The sequence below is a fragment of the Rhamphochromis longiceps genome, linkage group LG15, assembly GCF_057381845.1.
Source record: "Rhamphochromis longiceps isolate RC_006_pf linkage group LG15, R_longiceps_female_GT1.1, whole genome shotgun sequence".
NCBI lineage: Eukaryota > Metazoa > Chordata > Actinopteri > Cichliformes > Cichlidae > Rhamphochromis > Rhamphochromis longiceps.
The window spans coordinates 17231943-17248907 of NC_140571.1; the positions used below are offsets into that span (position 1 = coordinate 17231943).

The window sequence follows — 16965 nt, forward strand, 5'->3', positions numbered from 1 at the left end:
ACATTTGTCACAGCTGAAACCGTGCAAAGTGGGCCGTCTCAGAACGGAAAACACACGGAGACAAGGGGTGACGTAAAACACAAGAACTTTATTACAACAAGACTATGAATCATGAACTCTGAACGGAATTATCAACAATAATGAGAAACAAGGTCAGAGAAGGTCAGAGGACTATAACTTGGGTATTTTTCAAGATCTAAGGTCACAATGAGAAACTAAGGCTAGAATGGGTCGGAAACATCACCAGACATCAGTGCACTCAAAGTTCAAGGTTTGGTGGAGGGCATGGGCACCAGGAAATGCAACCAGGAGTCTCAGTACACTGCAAGAAAAAAAGAGGAGATTAAGGGACCATGACCCAGAGCCCCGGAGATGGAGAAAGCAGAGTGTAGATTAATTAATCTTACAGTTTTGCAGGTGGTGGACTGGTAAGGTGGGGGAAGGATGAGTTGTCCAGGTGAGCTGATTACAGAGCAGGTGATCCGTAGGGCTCTGTGATGGTGACAGGAGGGCAGGCAGGTAAGCTGAATGAGTGACAGGATAGAGAAACTGAACAGTCACATTTAGACCAGCAGCTGGGTGAGAGTAAGTGTTGTCTAAGACGAAACCTGAAAGCCGACTGGAGGTCTGTAGAGACAAACAAAGTCAACAGCTTTCTGCAGAAATCAGCTCTTTAACCAAAACTGTAGCGACTAACACTGACTGTGGCACGCTGAGCACTTGGCGGAGAGTAATGGTGATCGCTGATCCTAAATGCTGACAGCATAATTGCTCCCAGGTGTGGAGAAGCGTCAGAACGGCTTGAGTTGGCGCTATATAAATAAAATTGAACGGAACTGAACGGAACTGAACTGAACTGAACGCAACACAGCGACTCTGCCCAGAAGTGGAGACAGCAAAAAAGAAGAAAACTCCAGCACTCACCCGGACCATGACAACATTATGACCACATGTCTGTAAGAATTTAGAGGAACAGATGTAACATTTAGTTCAGGTGTATGGTGCGTCTAGTACTTCTGGTTGTCCTAACATCTATCTAATCTGTGCAGTTATAACTCAGATCAAGATTTTTTCTTTTCTTCATTTAAGCAATATTAGTCCTTTAAAAGCAGCAGTGGTTCATTATACTTGAATTATTTTTTTCTCTCTCAATAGCGCAGTGTTTTGAATGAATATTAGGCAATGTGAAAAAGTGTAATTCATCTGCATGTTGACATTTTCCTTGGAAATTCAGCAAATAGCTAAAGGATTTTTAAAGAAGGGCACAGGTTTTCACAATGCTGGGTTTTAATTTCAGTATTAGTTCATTATAGTTAAAAATAATAACTTTTAAAAAATCTATGTAAATCACTGTTTCTGTCATGGCAGTGGCAGCAGATGTGTGGAGTTATAAGAGAAGGTCCCAAATGCAGGCACAGGCTTTGATGCGAGTGAGCTTTTATTTACAGTAGGTGACATTCAAACAAAAACAGGAAATGAGTGGCGTGGAGCTATAAGAAACTTAACTGGGAGAACTAAAACCTAACATGAGCCTGAACTGAAAACAAGAAACCTGAATACCTGGAAGAGGAGACAGAGAGCAGGGGCATGACAGACAGACGAACCGACAACAAGCACAAAGAATAATAATAATGGATTGCATTTATATAGCGCTTTTCATGGCACCCAAAGCGCTTTACAATTCCACTATTCATTCACTCTCACATTCACACACTGGTGGAGGCAAACCACAGTTGTAGCCACAGCTGCCCTGGGCAGACTGACAGAAGCGAGGCTGCCATATCGCGCCATCGGCCCCTCTGGCCAACATCAGTAGGCGGTAGGGTAAAGTGTCTTGCCCAAGGACACAACGACCAGGACAGAGCCTGAACTGAAAACAAGAAACCTGAATACCTGGAAGAGGAGACAGAGAGCAGGGGCATGACAGACAGACTAACCGACAACAAGCACAAAGAATAATAATAATAACAGATTGCATTTATATAGCGCTTTTCAAGGCACCCAAAGCACTGTACAATTCCACTATTCATTCACTCACTGGTGGAGGCAAGCTACAGTTATAGCCACAGCTGCCCTGGGGAAGACTGACAGAGGCGAGGCTGCCATATCGCGCCATCGGCCCCTCTGGCCAACATCAGTAGGCTGTAGGGTAACGTGTCTTGCCCAAGGACACAACGACCAGGACAGAGATCGAACCGGCGGCCTTCCGGTTACAGATGCGCTTCCCAACCCCCTGAGCCACTGTCGCACACACGGTAGCTGTGTCCAAATTGATTGATTGATTGATTGATTGATTGAATCTTTATTTTGAACATGTTGAAAAAGTATTAAAAAAAATAGAATTAAAAGAGACAAATGAACAAAGCAAACAAAAGGAAAACGAGCAACCACAACTCCAAATAACGTCCATGTTCAAAAAGGAGCAGGAAGAAGCATAAGCTTATTTAATCCCACCCCTTTTCCACTATCTAGTATCAATAGACTACAGAAATACCTCCTTGCAATTACATTATATGTTATGTGTAATTTTTTTTTTTTATTTATTTATTTATTTTTTTTAAATATATACACATATATGTTTCTATCTATCCATACATACGTATATACACACATACGCACATATACACATTTTCAATAACCCCATTAACACCTCAAGGATACACAGCCTACAATTATATATATATATCCATACCAACAAACCCGTGCATGCGCACACACATGAAAATATTAGACAAGAACACCCTATCAAATCTCTACCTTTTCCCTGTACCCTGTAAAAACCATATCCTTAAACCGCTTTTTAAACTGCGCCATGCTTGGACATTGCTTCATATCTTTACTTAGTCTGTTCCACAGCTTCACTCCACACACAGAGATGCAAAAACTTTTTAATGTTGTACGGATACGAGGATGTTTTAAATTTAATTCCCCCCTCAAATTGTATCCCCGTTCCCTTTTAGAAAACATTTTTAGAATATTGTCAGGAAGCAGGTTATTTATTGCTTTATATATAATTTGTGCTGTGAGAAAATGAACCAGATCTGTGAATTTTAGAATTTTTGATTTTAAGAATAGTGGATTTGTATGATCTCTGTAACCAGTTTTATGGATTATCCTTATGGCCCTTTTTTGTAATATAAAGATTGATGATAGCGAACATTTGTAAGTATTGCCCCAAACCTCTGCACAGTAATTCAAATACGGTGCAATCAGGGAACAATAGAGAATGTGGAGTGATTTGTGGTCCAGAATGTGTTTTACTTTACTCAAGATTGAGACACTTCTTGAAATTTTGTTATGTATATGATTTATATGAGACTTCCAGTTTAATTTATCATCTATAATCACACCAAGAAACTTATGTTCAAGTACTCTTTCAATTTCCACACCATCTACATGAATCTGCACTTGTGCATTTCTAAGGGAATTAATTAATATGTCATGATTGATTGTGTCGAATGCTTTCTTGAGATCCAGAAATACTCCAGCTGCATACTGTTTCTGATCTATAGCATTCGTAATCTCCTCAATTGATTCGATTAATGCCAGAGATGTTGATCTTTTTGATCTGAATCCATATTGACTGTCAGAGAGTAATTTATATTTATCTAAGAATTTGTCTAATCGTTTATTAAACAGGTTTTCTAGGATTTTGGAGAATTGTGGTAGTAAAGAAACAGGCCTGTAATTTGTTAAGTGGCGTCTATCCCCGGTTTTATACAGCGGCACAACTTTAGCTATTTTCATTTTGTTTGGCACTTTTCCCGTCTGAAATGATAAGTTGCAAATATATGTTAGAGGTCCTACAATTCCTTCAATGACCTTCTTGACGATTTTCATGTCAATATCATTACAATCAGTAGATGTTTTATATTTACACATGTGTACAATGTCAATTATTTCTTTTTCCTCCACTGATGTGAGGAACATTGAGTTAGGGTTCCTATCAATCAGGTTTTCACTACAGTCTACTGATGGCAGTGACTCAGGAATTTGTTCTGCCAGTTTTGGTCCAATATTTACAAAATAATGATTAAAGCTGTTGACCTTATCAGCAGTGTTTTCCATAATATTGCCATTATCGATAAAGTATTGTGGATAACTTTGTTGTCCAGAATTATTTTTAATGATACCGTTTAAAACATCCCATATTCCTTTCATATTATGTTTATTGTTGTTCAATATTTTACTATAATACTCCTTTCTACATACACGTATAATATTGGTCAACTTATTTTTTGTATTTTTTATATTTATTTTCAGCTTCTTTTGTTCTTTGTTTTAGGTATTCCCTATAGAGTGTATTTTTCTTTTACATGCATTTTGTAAACCCTTAGTGAGCCATGGTCTATCTGAATATTTGTGCTTTCTGTTGTATTTTATTGTTGGACAGTTTTTATCGTACAACTCCATGAATATTCTTAAAAATATGCCATATGCAATATCAATATCAGCTTCTTTGTACACATTGTCCCAGTCCTGATTTAATAGATCGTTCTTAAATGCAGTCATCGTTTCTTCCGTCCTTACACGTCTGTATCTCAGTTGTTCTTCATGCTGATTTTTCTTATAATTAGTGTCATAAACTGCAAAAACTGGTAGGTGATCACTGATGTCATTAATTAATAATCCGCTCACAATGTTGTTTTCCATATTGTTAGTGAAAATATTGTCAAGTAAGGTGGCACAATGTGGTGTAATTCTGCTAGGCCTGGTTATTTTAGGATGTAAACTCAAACTGTACATAGTGTTTAGGAATTCGTCGCTCATTTTATGCTTTTTTGGATTCAACAGGTCAATATTAAAATCACCACAGATAAACATAACTTTTTGATTTGTTTTAGAGAATATTTCCTCTATGAAGTCATTAAATACTTGAATACTAGAGCCAGGTGTTCTATATATACAGCTAATTATTACATTTTTTTTCTTTTTCCTTATAAATTTCAATTGTTATACATTCTAGTAAATTATCAATTACAGTTGTCATACTTTCTACCACCTTGTAGTTTAGGTTTTTATCCACATACACAGCTACTCCCCCTCCACTCTTGTTCCTTCTATTTACAAAATTCACTTCATATCCCTCCAGTCCAAAGTCCATTCCTTTCTCCGCATTGATCCATGTTTCAGAAATGGCAATAATTCCAAATGGATTTGTCAACTCATTTAGATATTCCTTTATATTGTTGAAGTTGGCATACAGACTTCTGCTATTAAAATGGATTATTGATAATTTATTTTCCGTGTTGATGGTGTGCTTAAACTGTTCATCAGTGAAGTAGCAGCAGTTACAGCTGATGTTGTAGAAGAAATTATTTTCCGGGTCTATATCCTTTTCTAAGTCTAGAACATTATGGTCTGTGTATCGAAATGTTCTCAGTTCCAGATTATCATAAAGAGAATTCCAATGAGTTATGTTGATATTGTTGCCGGATGCAGATGAAGTTCTTTTGGACTGTGCCATGTGTTGTGTTGTGTGTCACGTCACATGTGTATTCATACCTCCAGAGTAAGTTGACCTCAGTATTTGTCCAGCTCTTCCATATTTCTGATGACCAACACTTTGGCTTGTTCCGGTGTTCCATTGAGTTTAATGAATACTTTGCAGTTGGTGGTCCATGTATTTTGAATTTTTCCCTGTTTCTTCAAGTAACGTGCTTTCCTGGCAATGTCCGCATTTCTTTTTATCAGATGTTCGTTCATGAAGACATCGGATCCTTTCAGTTTCTTTCCTTGTTTTAACAGTGCTGTTTTCTGTTTTCTGTTTGCAAATCTCACAATGATGGCTGGTTTGTCACTTTCATTTTTTCGGGGTAGAGGGTGGCAAGCCTCAATGTTGTTATAATCCACTTCCACACCTTTGGACCGTAGAAAGGTAACCACTTGATGCTCCGTGGAGTTGACATCTTCCTCTCCTGGCCCTCCTACATTGTCAGTGGCGACCGCCCGGGCGTATGACCGGGGTTTGATGCGAAGCCCCGTGATGATAACATCGTTCATCCGGGTGTACTGCTCCAAATCCGCCACTCTGTTCTCCAGGTACGCCAGCCGCCGATCCTTCTCGGCGTTCTGGATGCGGAGAGCCTTAACTTCCTCGACCAGGTCCAGGATGGCTTTCTGCTGCAGTTTGACAGTAGAAATCTCCTCTGTCATAAACTCCAGCGACTTCTTAATATCGTCTCCTTCCTCGGCTGACAGAACTTTTTTCGGGCCCATGCTGAGAGACGCTCTTGTAGCTTTGCCGTGACGACCGGCTAGCTAGTTGATGCTAGTGTCCTTCCTCTCACTCACCGCTGAATGCCAACTTTGATTTGCTCTGGGTCGCTCTGAGCTGCCTGCTTCATTTCATGGGACACATGAGGACCCGGCCTTCGCGGTCTACGTGGGCCAGGTCCTCAGGAGGTAGACCGGAAGTAAACAGCTGGGGAAATTGGACGGTCTAGCCTTCTGATTAGCGTCCCCACTGTCTCGGTGGAGTTTAATAAACTCGGCCGTCTGCTCCTTGCTATCTAAAATATAACAGAACATTGGAGTAAATTCTCAACCATCTCACACTTCCATTTAATCAGTTTTCTGTTTGACGTTTATTCAGCTGTGTGAAGCCCAAGGAGGAACTTGCCCGGGGGATTAATAAAGTTTTATTTAATCTAATCTAATCTAATCTAATCTAATAACTTTAATCTCAGCCAAACTGATTTACTCACGAACAAATAAAACACTGAAAAAAGCCCAACAATAACATTTTTAGGTTGTCTAGGTGATTTATATATTACGTTTAACCCGAGTAGCGAAAGTCCGCGGTGATCTGAAAATGATGTGCCGGGAGTTGTGCCGTTCTCTGCGGCTCTAGTGACCCTCGAGCTCTCGGCTAGCTATCGAGCTGGTGGGTAACAGACGTCTCCGAAAACGTCGAAGCACTTTTGCAAATATGCGACACCTTGATAAACCGAGCAGATGTTTGAAGTTTACACACCCACATTCTCGCCTGAAAATATGTTAAAAGTTAATTTTGTGACCCAGAAAGATTAATAAGAGTAATTTTAAAACTTAGTAGCGGCCACCATTGCCGGAAACTGGAGTTTGGCTGGGCCGCGCTATGAATTCTGGGATATGGTAGGCCCACGAAGAACACACCCGACCCATCCTTCAAATTCGGGGAAAAGGAGGACGCATTTGTCGGCTGTATTCGGAGGAGTCTACGAATTTGGACAGCCTTCGGCGCGTCACTGTGATGTAATCGGCCTACAAATGCAGCCTCAGGAGGATGCAGCCCATGAATTTTCGACACAGCTATGTACACAGGGAGGGAAAAGAGGAAGTTGCACACAGAAGGGAGACACGGCTTAACCTAATGAACATGACGAGACAGGGAGGATGTAAAAATGAATACACTGACATAAGATGTATTAAATGTTTTAATAACTGGTGAAACTGGATTTCTCATTTTCACGAGCTATGGTCATAACCTGTGGTCATGAATATAGAACACATGAAAGTTTACTTTAAAAAAAAAGACCTCCAATTTTCTAAATTTTGGAGGTGCACTAGAGTGTATATATATTTTAATAATTGTGTACTTTCCCCAGTTTCCAGCATTACATGATGAAACTTAAAGGACTGGCTATTGCAGTTGTGGCTCAGTATGTCATCATGCCTCTTACAGCCTTTTTCATAGCTAAGGCTGGTATTTATGCAAAATTTTAAAAAGATTATACAGTAACCAGTTAAATAATGCACTTTTTATTTATGTATTATATTTATTTATGGATTTATGGATATTTTGTTATGATTTGTGCCTCCTACAAAATTTGGACAGAGATGAGCTCAGTTACTTGGTTAATGTAATTTTTTTCCACGCCCATTTATTATACCTCCCATGAACTCTCATTTATGTCACTGTACTTTATTTCAATACATTAAGTTTCCATAGCTGACACCAGACTGGAATTTGTATTACTATTAGACATTCTTACTGGTATTTGTAGCACCCTGTAAGAGGTTAGTGTGATTTTGTGTCACAGGTGTTCCAGTTCAGTGATATAACAGCTGTGGTTAATCTGGTCTGGGTCTACAGGTGGACATGAACCTCAGGTGCATACACAAAGTTATGCAGTTAATTGGTCAATGTTTAAAATAACACACTGATATGTTTTTCTAACATAACTGATTGACTTGATATGTCTGTCCAAATTCACCGGTCTACAAAAATATCCTTTGTTTGCTACTGGAAATTCAGATCAGCTCTGCATCTTTTTTTTTCTTTTTTTTTTACACTAACTCAAGTAAGAACTAAGAGCAATCAGTCATCATGTTCAGATTAAATTTTCCCTAATATCCATTGCCTGTCACTTTTATATCCTGATGTTCATCACTGAAAATGCCCAAATTTGATGGAAAAAAAAGTTGAGATAAGAATGAAAAAAGTTAATCTTTAGTGACATTCTGGCACCCATTAGCAGATATGCTTTCAGCACATTATCCACGAGTTCACTATTGTTATATGCTCTATAAATGCCAAGAAAATTCCTGGCAACCTGCACTAATGCTTTCTGTGCTGCTGACTCAATCAGTTTTCTTTTTGACCTCATTGTCAAGCAATAGTGCATGGATTTCAGGACCGAAAAAACACCTTTCCTACTTTTGGCGATGTTAGGGAGTTTTTATTGTTTTATTTGCTTATGCTTCAAAAGTTATGTTATACATATTTCACCAGACAGTTTTCTGTTGAAACAGGAAGCTGACCCTGTGACACTGACAAGAGACCAGTACAGAAATACATATCCGCAGAAGTTGACTTGCATTATATTATTCTTAGAAATTGACTTGCAACACACATACTTTGTGACACACACACACAGCTTACACACACAGACAGCATCAGGACCTGCGTAACAGGAAATGTGATTATATTTGCATATTGACGATGTAACCTATAAAAATAAACGAATACTGCAGTTCGGTGTGATTTGCTCTGAGCTTTTCACCCGTGCCGCACGTTGTCAATCTTAAGTGTCTCAGTGTTGTTTATTCACCTGACTGTTTGTTAACTGTAAATCTCTGACAGGCGACGAAACTTATTTATTAAATGCTGAAATGAATTGCACTTTCTGTCCATTCTTACTATTGTCCGATATTTCCAGTGTCAAGGTTATTACCTGATCAGCCATAGAAATTAAAAAAAGATGCAATACATCTGTGTTGCAACATCAATTAAATGTTCGTCATCGTGGGGGAAATATCTGCCATGTTTTTGTGTACGATGTCAGGAACTTAGCGTTAAAGTGAATGTTCCCAGTTAGAAGTCCTTTTTTCACATGAATACACAATAAGGACGGGAGTATACAATTACTGGGCACTGGATTAGGTACACCTAGTAGTACCAGGTCAGAGTCCTTTGTGTCTTCACGACAACGTTAACCCTTTTTGGCACAGAACCAACAAGGTGCTGGAAACATTTCTTAGAGCTTCTGGTCCATATTGACATGATAGCATCACATAGTTTCCACTGATTTGTCAACTCTAAATCTTCTGCTCCATAAGAGCCCAAAGGTGCTCTATTCAATCGAGATCTGGTGACTGTGGAGGTCATTTGAGTATAACAAGTTCGAGAAACCAGTTTGAAATTATTTAGGCTTTCTAACATGGTGCATTATTTTGCTAGAGGAAACTATCAGAAAATGGGCACACTGCGACCATAAAGGGATGAACAGGGTTCTCAGCTTGGCTGTGACATTTGTGACCTGCTCATATGGTGCTAAAGGGTGTTCTAAGCAAATATCCCTCACACCATTACACCACCAGCCTGAACAACTGATACAAGGCAGGATGAATTGAGTTGAATTGAACTGAGTTGAACTCAGTTTTATTTATATAGCACCAAATTGCAACAGTTGCATCAACAACATGGATCCATGATTTCATGTTGTTTACGCTAAATTCTTACACTACCATCCAAATATGTCTGCAGAAATTGAGACTCATCAAACAGGCAATGTTTTCCTACTTTTCTGCAGCTGTAAGCAATCTGCTTCACGTTTTAACCTCCTAGGACTTGGCGTCCACATATGTGGACATCACATTTTGGGTTGTCTAGACCAAAATACTAAATTTTGCTCTACAAGGGCCTGATATCCACTTACAAGGACATTATACTGCCTCTGTTTTATAGAAATTTAAAACGAATATCCTCATATGTGGCTCTCATTTTTCTTAGAAACAAAAACCAGGTAAAAAAAAATGGATGAGTTCAGGTCTTAGGAGGTTAATTTGCTGAATGTTCAGAGAGGCTCTTCTGCATACCCTCTTGTAACAAACGATTACTGTTACTGTAGTTACTGTTGCCTTCTTATCAGATCAAAGCAGTCTGGCCATTCTCCTCTGACATCTGTCATCAACAAGGCATTTTCCCCTAAAGAGCTGCCGCTTGCTGGATAGTTTTTTCCTTTTCTCTGTAAGCCCCTCATGCCTAAATGCATTCAGTTGCTTTCCCTCACTCAGTTGCTTTTACTTATTTCACATTTGTATTAATCTAATGTAAAATAATGTAAAAGTAATGTAAAAGAACCCACCCACCACTTTATTTACACTCTAGCTCTTGTTTTAACATATGGCACAGAAATTGAACATTTAACAGTGTTTCCTGAAAAGCCTCTCTTGTGTGATCATTTGCTAATAACATTTAAATTTACAATAATTGATTACATGTTCTAATTCTCAAACATGTAGCTTAAAGCAGATAATTTGTAAGCTGGGGAGAAAATGGCGTGTCACAAATTTAGAAGATCATCATGTAGCCTAAAGAAATAGTTTGGTGATGTTTAAGAAAGCCCTCCGCAAAGCTAGAACATCTTACTACTCATCACTGATTAAAGAAAATAAGAACACAAGAATATTCATTTAAAGTCTTTTTCTCCAATTGATCTTTCTGAGTTAACTTTAGTAATGATTTCCTCCAAACCATCTTTTAGACTCCATTCCCAAAAGACTGCTCAAAGAAGTCCTGCCATCAATTAATGCTTCAATCTTAAATATGATCAACCTATCTCTATTAGTCAACTATGCACCACAGGCCTTCAAGCTGGCAGTAGTAGCAGTCTTAGCTAATTATAAGCCAGTCTCCAACCTTCCTTTCATATCAAAAATCCTTGAAAGAGTAGTTGTCAAACAGCTAACAGATCATCTGCAGAGAAATGGTTTATTTGAAGAGTTTCAGTCAGGTTTCAGAGCTCATCACAGCACAGAAACAGCTTTAGTGAAGGTTACAAATGATCTTCTTATGGCCTGTGACAGTGGACTCATCTCTGTGCTTGTCCTGCTAGACCTTAGTGCAGCATTCGATACTGTCGACCATAATATCCTATTAGAGCGATTAGAACATGCAAGTATTACAGGTACTGCGCTGCAGTGGTTTGTATCATATCTATCTAATAGACTCCAATTTGTACATGTAAATGGAGAGTCCTCTTCACACACTCAGGTCAATTATGGAGTTCCACAGGGTTCAGTGCTAGGACCAATTCTGTTTACATTATACATGCTTCCCCTAGGCAGTATCATCAGAAGACATAGCATACATTTTCACTGCTATGCAGAGGACACCCAACTGTGTCTATCCATGAAGCCAGATAACACACACCAATTAGTTAAACTGCAGGAATGTCTTAAAGACATAAAGACCTGGATGGCCGCTAACTTTCTGCTTCTAAATTCAGATAAAACTGACGTCATTGTATTCGGCCCTGAAAATCTTAGAAATATTGTATCTAACCCAGATTCTTACTCTGGATGGCATTACCTTAGCCTCCAGTAACACTGTGAGGAATCTTGGAGCCATTTTTGACCAGGATATGTTCTTCAATGCACATATTAAACAAATGCAGGGAGTGCAGAATTATTAGGCAAGTTGTATTTTTGAGGAATAATTTTATTATTGAACAACAACCATGTTCTCAATGAACCCAAAAAACTCATTAATATCAAAGCTGAATGTTTTTGGAAGTAGTTTTTAGTTTGTTTTTAGTTTTAGCTATTTTAGGGGGATATCTGTGTGTGCAGGTGACTATTACTGTGCATAATTATTAGGCAACTTAACAAAAAACAAATATATACCCATTTCAATTATTTATTTTTACCAGTGACACCAATATAACATCTCCACATTCACAAATATACATTTCTGACATTCAAAAACAAAACAAAAACAAATCAGCAACCAATATAGCCACCTTTCTTTGCAAGGACACTCAAAAGCCTGCCATCCATGGATTCTGTCAGTGTTTTGATCTGTTCACCATCAACATTGCGTGCAGCAGCAACCACAGCCTCCCAGACACTGTTCAGAGAGGTGTACTGTTTTCCCTCCTTGTAAATCTCACATTTGATGATGGACCACAGGTTCTCAATGGGGTTCAGATCAGGTGAACAAGGAGGCCATGTCATTAGTTTTTCTTCTTTTATACCCTTTCTTGCCAGCCACGCTGTGGAGTACTTGGACGCGTGTGATGGAGCATTGTCCTGCATGAAAATCATGTTTTTCTTGAAGGATGCAGACTTCTTCCTGTACCACTGCTTGAAGAAGGTGTCTTCCAGAAACTGGCAGTAGGACTGGGAGTTGAGCTTGACTCCATCCTCAACCCGAAAAGGCCCCACAAGCTCATCTTTGATGATACCAGCCCAAACCAGTACTCCACCTCCACCTTGCTGGCGTCTGAGTCGGACTGGAGCTCTCTGCCCTTTACCAATCCAGCCACGGGCCCATCCATGTGGCCCATCAAGACTCACTCTCATTTCATCAGTCCATAAAACCTTAGAAAAATCAGTCTTGAGATATTTCTTGGCCCAGTCTTGACGTTTCAGCTTGTGTGTCTTGTTCAGTGGTGGTCGTCTTTCAGCCTTTCTTACCTTGGCCATGTCTCTGAGTATTGCACACCTTGTGCTTTTGGGCACTCCAGTGATGTTGCTGCTCTGAAATATGGCCAAACTGGTGGCAAGTGGCATCTTGGCAGCTGCACGCTTGACTTTTCTCAGTTCATGGGCAGTTATTTTGCGCCTTGGGTTTTCCACACGCTTCTTGCGACCCTGTTGACTATTTTGAATGAAACGCTTGATTGTTCGATGATCACGCTTCAGAAGCTTTGCAATTTTGAGACTGCTGCATCCCTCTGCAAGATATCTCACTATTTTTGACTTTTCTGAGCCTGTCAAGTCCTTCTTTTGACCCATTTTGCCAAAGGAAAGGACGTTGCCTAATAATTATGCACACCTGATATAGGGTGTTGATGTCATTAGACCACACCCTTTCTCATTACAGAGATGCACAACACCTAATATGCTTAATTGGTAGTAGGCTTTCAAGCCTATACAGCTTGGAGTAAGACAACATGCATGAAGAGGATGATGTGGACAAAATACTCATTTGCCTAATAATTCTGCACTCAGAGTGACGCTAAAAAACTAGTTCATGCATTTATTACTTCTAGGCTGGACTACCGTAATTCATTATTATCAGGATCTCCTAAAAACTCCCTGAAAACCCCTCAGTTAATCCAAAATCCTGCAGCAACAGTACTGATAAGGACTAGAAAGAGAGAGCATATTTCTCCTTTCTCTCTTGGATTCCTTCACTGGCTCCCTGTTAAATCCAAAATTGAATTCAAAATCCTGCTTGAATAATCAGGCCCCATGCTATCTTAATGACCTTATAATACTATATCACCCTATTAGAGCACTTCACTACCTTACTTGTTGTTGCTAGAGTATTCAAAAGTAGATTGGGAGGCAGAACCTTCAGTTTTCAGGCCCATCTTCCACGGAACCAGCTTCCAGTTTGGATTCAGATAGAGTTTGTCTATCTCTGCTTTCAGGCTTAAAATGCCACTGGGGGATTCCCATGATGCACTGAGTATTTCTTCTTCAATCACCTTTCAAACTCATTTTGTGTTAATAGACCTCACTGCACTGAATCATACTTAATCTCTGACTCTCTTCAACAGAATGTGTTATGTCCTATCTACCTTCTCTCACCTCAACCACTCCTGGCAGATGGCCCCGCCCCTCCCTGAGCCTAGTTCTGCTAGAGGATTCTTCCTGTTAAAAGGGAGTTTTTCCTTCCCGCTGTTGCCAAAGTACTTGCTTCTCTGTAAGCGACTTGAGGTAACTGTTGTGATTTAGTGCTGTATAAATAAAATTAAATTGAATTGAATTAATGAGCAGTTGAACAGGTTTACCTAATAAAGTGGCTGGTGAGCAATGTTCCTTCTAATTTTTAGAATTTTGTGTGTCTGAGCAAACACACAAACTCCCTGAGCAGTCCCTTGGACCACTGTGAGCAACATTAGACGTGTGCACTCACTGTGGTCACGCCAGCATCGAATCCATCCAAGTTACATGGTTTATGAAAATAATCAAATTACAGCATTTACAATCTTTTGATTGGTCGACATGGTACATTTTTCCACCAATAGGAAAGGATGGGGTTGTTTTTGGTTTTGTCCTTGCTCACAGGGGGCGAGTGCTTTCAAGCGCTTTCCTTATAAAATGCTGTTTTTACCATTTCTTCCCGCAGTAAATATAAATGATAGTATTCAGGGGAAAAAAAACAAACATTGCATTTTTTTTATCATAACTCTGGTTTTACGTGGCCTATCAACACAATTTAAAAACCGGTATAAAGTCCACACTTTTTCCGTCAATTGTTCCGTCTGTCCTGCTCACATCTCCAATGGTTGCACACGTTGTCATTAACATGGCTTCACTCTACATCATATGGGAACTTGAGGAACCAGGTCAAAACAAATTCAGTAAGTGTTGGGCCAAAAGTGTTTTTTGGAATAACAATGTTCTATATAACCTCTGTACTTCTTACTGTATACTTCTTACTGAATAATTAAAATATAGAACAACATAATTAATTGTTAACGATATAAAACAAGAATAAAAGCTAAACAGTGATTTGTCTTGTTGTTCTCAGGTAGTCATCAATTCAATTAAATTTTATTGATATAGCACCAAATCACAACAACAGTCACCTCACTATAATGGAGATTTTTTTTAGTGGTGATCTTTATCTTAACATGCATCGAAAATGGAGACATCGCCATGGCTGTGCTGTCTCCTTCACTCTTGGCCATTGGCGCTCCCATGCCTTTCATGGGCTTCTCCTTTGGATATCTGTTCTCTGGGATCTCCAGACTCAGCCATGCGTAAGTGATTTTATTCAGTCACTGATGGATATTGTTAGTGGTCATATGAGCCTTTCTGTATATATATATATATATATATATATATATTTTTTTTTTTTTTTTTTTTTTTTTTTACACATGTGAATTACTCTATCTGCCCTCAGGGAACGGAGGACCATTTCTATGGAAACAGGCTGCCAGACTATCATGCGGGGCTCCACCGTATTGAAGATTGTTTTCCCCCAGGAAGTGATAGGCAGTCTACATGGTGTTTCAGCTGTTGGAGGGGATGGTGCTCACCATGACAACAGATTTCAGAGTTTACATGTTGACAAAGGCCTTTTACGTCTATTAACAGTATAACATTGTATTTTCACAAAGGGGTAATAGTTCAAATGTATTGTTCCATGCAGCGTTGTGTGTAGCAGGCAGGTTAGGACCCAAATGCAGGACTCTCAGGATAGACTGAACTTAACAACAGCTTTATTTAACACAAATAACTAATTACAAGGAACTTAAATGGCAGGAACTCGTGGATCCAAACACTGAACAAACACTAAAGGCTGTGTGTCCTGATCAAACAGGACACACAGCACACACAGGTGAAATGACAAGGTGCTTAGAGAGGCTGCAGAGATTGGAGCAGGCCAGGAAAAGGCCAAAACCACTAAACAAGCCTAAAGTATGATAATTACAGTTCATTTGGGCAAGGGAACAACCATCTACTGCAAGAAGACCTAAGCTCTGCATCTACTGCAAGAAGACCTAAGAAGACCTAAGCTCAATATCCTCCAAGGTGGCAGATGGGAGTAGACCTTTATTCATCCCTCGGGATGAATAAAGTATTCTGATTCTGATTCTGAATATCCCACCTGTTACCCAGGCAACGTTGAGGCCTGACATGGATATCTAATCAGAGCAGGGTAAGGAGGTCATCTGCTCAACTGGGCCTAAAATCTCAAGATACGACCTCGAGACATTTCAAGAGCATAAAATACCAAGTGCAGAGAGAAAGAATGGCAAAAGAGAGTCCCCAGAAAACACTGTATTGTTTCAGGGAATGAGCAGTAGACAGCTGTTCACAGGATTGGGGAAGCAGCTGAGTGAGCCTATTGTTGGCCCTGGTATATGGAGGAGGGGGGCTGGGCTAGAAGCCTCGAGGTTGTTTGTAGTGATTTGGCCACCACTGCTGACCTGCCATCAGGAGAGTCAAAATAGTCAGTGAAGGTTGGGTATCATCTGGCAACATCAACTCCAGGCTGAAGACCATAATTGCTCTATAGTACCTACAGTTGTGGCATCCTGGGGTGTGTTAAGGAAGCTTGAACACTACATGAACAAATGCACTGGTTCACACCTCTGAAATGGCACTTGCTGTGGTTCCTACATGCTTCCACTTTGCAACAATGATTGTGGAAACCTCTTCCTTCCTGGGAACACAGCGTGGTGATAAGGATGTTTAAAGGATGTGCACAAAGCTGCATCTGGTCAGTTGGCTGATCAATTTGTTTCACCAACTCACCTACACAAGGCAATTTGTAAAGGGCGTAGCAGCCGTGGCAGTTTGTCTTGAAACAGCAATGGTATCTCCATATTTTGACTTTCTTCTCAAAATAAATCTTTTAGAATAGAATAGAATAGCCTTTATTGTCATTGTACAGAGTACAACAAAATTGGAGTGCCACTCCCTTGGCTAAAGATTCAATAATAAATATAAATGTAAAATATAAAAAGTACAATAAAACAATCTCAAGTACTCAAACAATAGTAAGTACAATATATA

The 16965-nt window shown here is 39.5% G+C and overlaps 1 protein-coding gene across 1 annotated transcript; it reads right to left on the minus strand.

Annotated features, from left to right (window-relative positions):
- Positions 1–5426: 5426 nt before the first annotated feature.
- On the minus strand, positions 5427–6248 carry LOC146652477 (uncharacterized). Its single transcript, XM_085382410.1, has one exon. The coding sequence runs from the start codon at positions 6217–6219 to the stop codon at positions 5524–5526; it is 696 nt and encodes a 231-aa protein (XP_085238536.1). The 5' UTR covers positions 6220–6248; the 3' UTR covers positions 5427–5523.
- Positions 6249–16965: the final 10717 nt, after the last annotated feature.

Coding starts and splice junctions, on each gene's coding strand:
- LOC146652477 (XM_085382410.1), bottom strand. CDS start 6,219: ATGGGCCCGAAAAAAGTTCTGTCAGCCGAGGAAGGAGACGATATTAAG.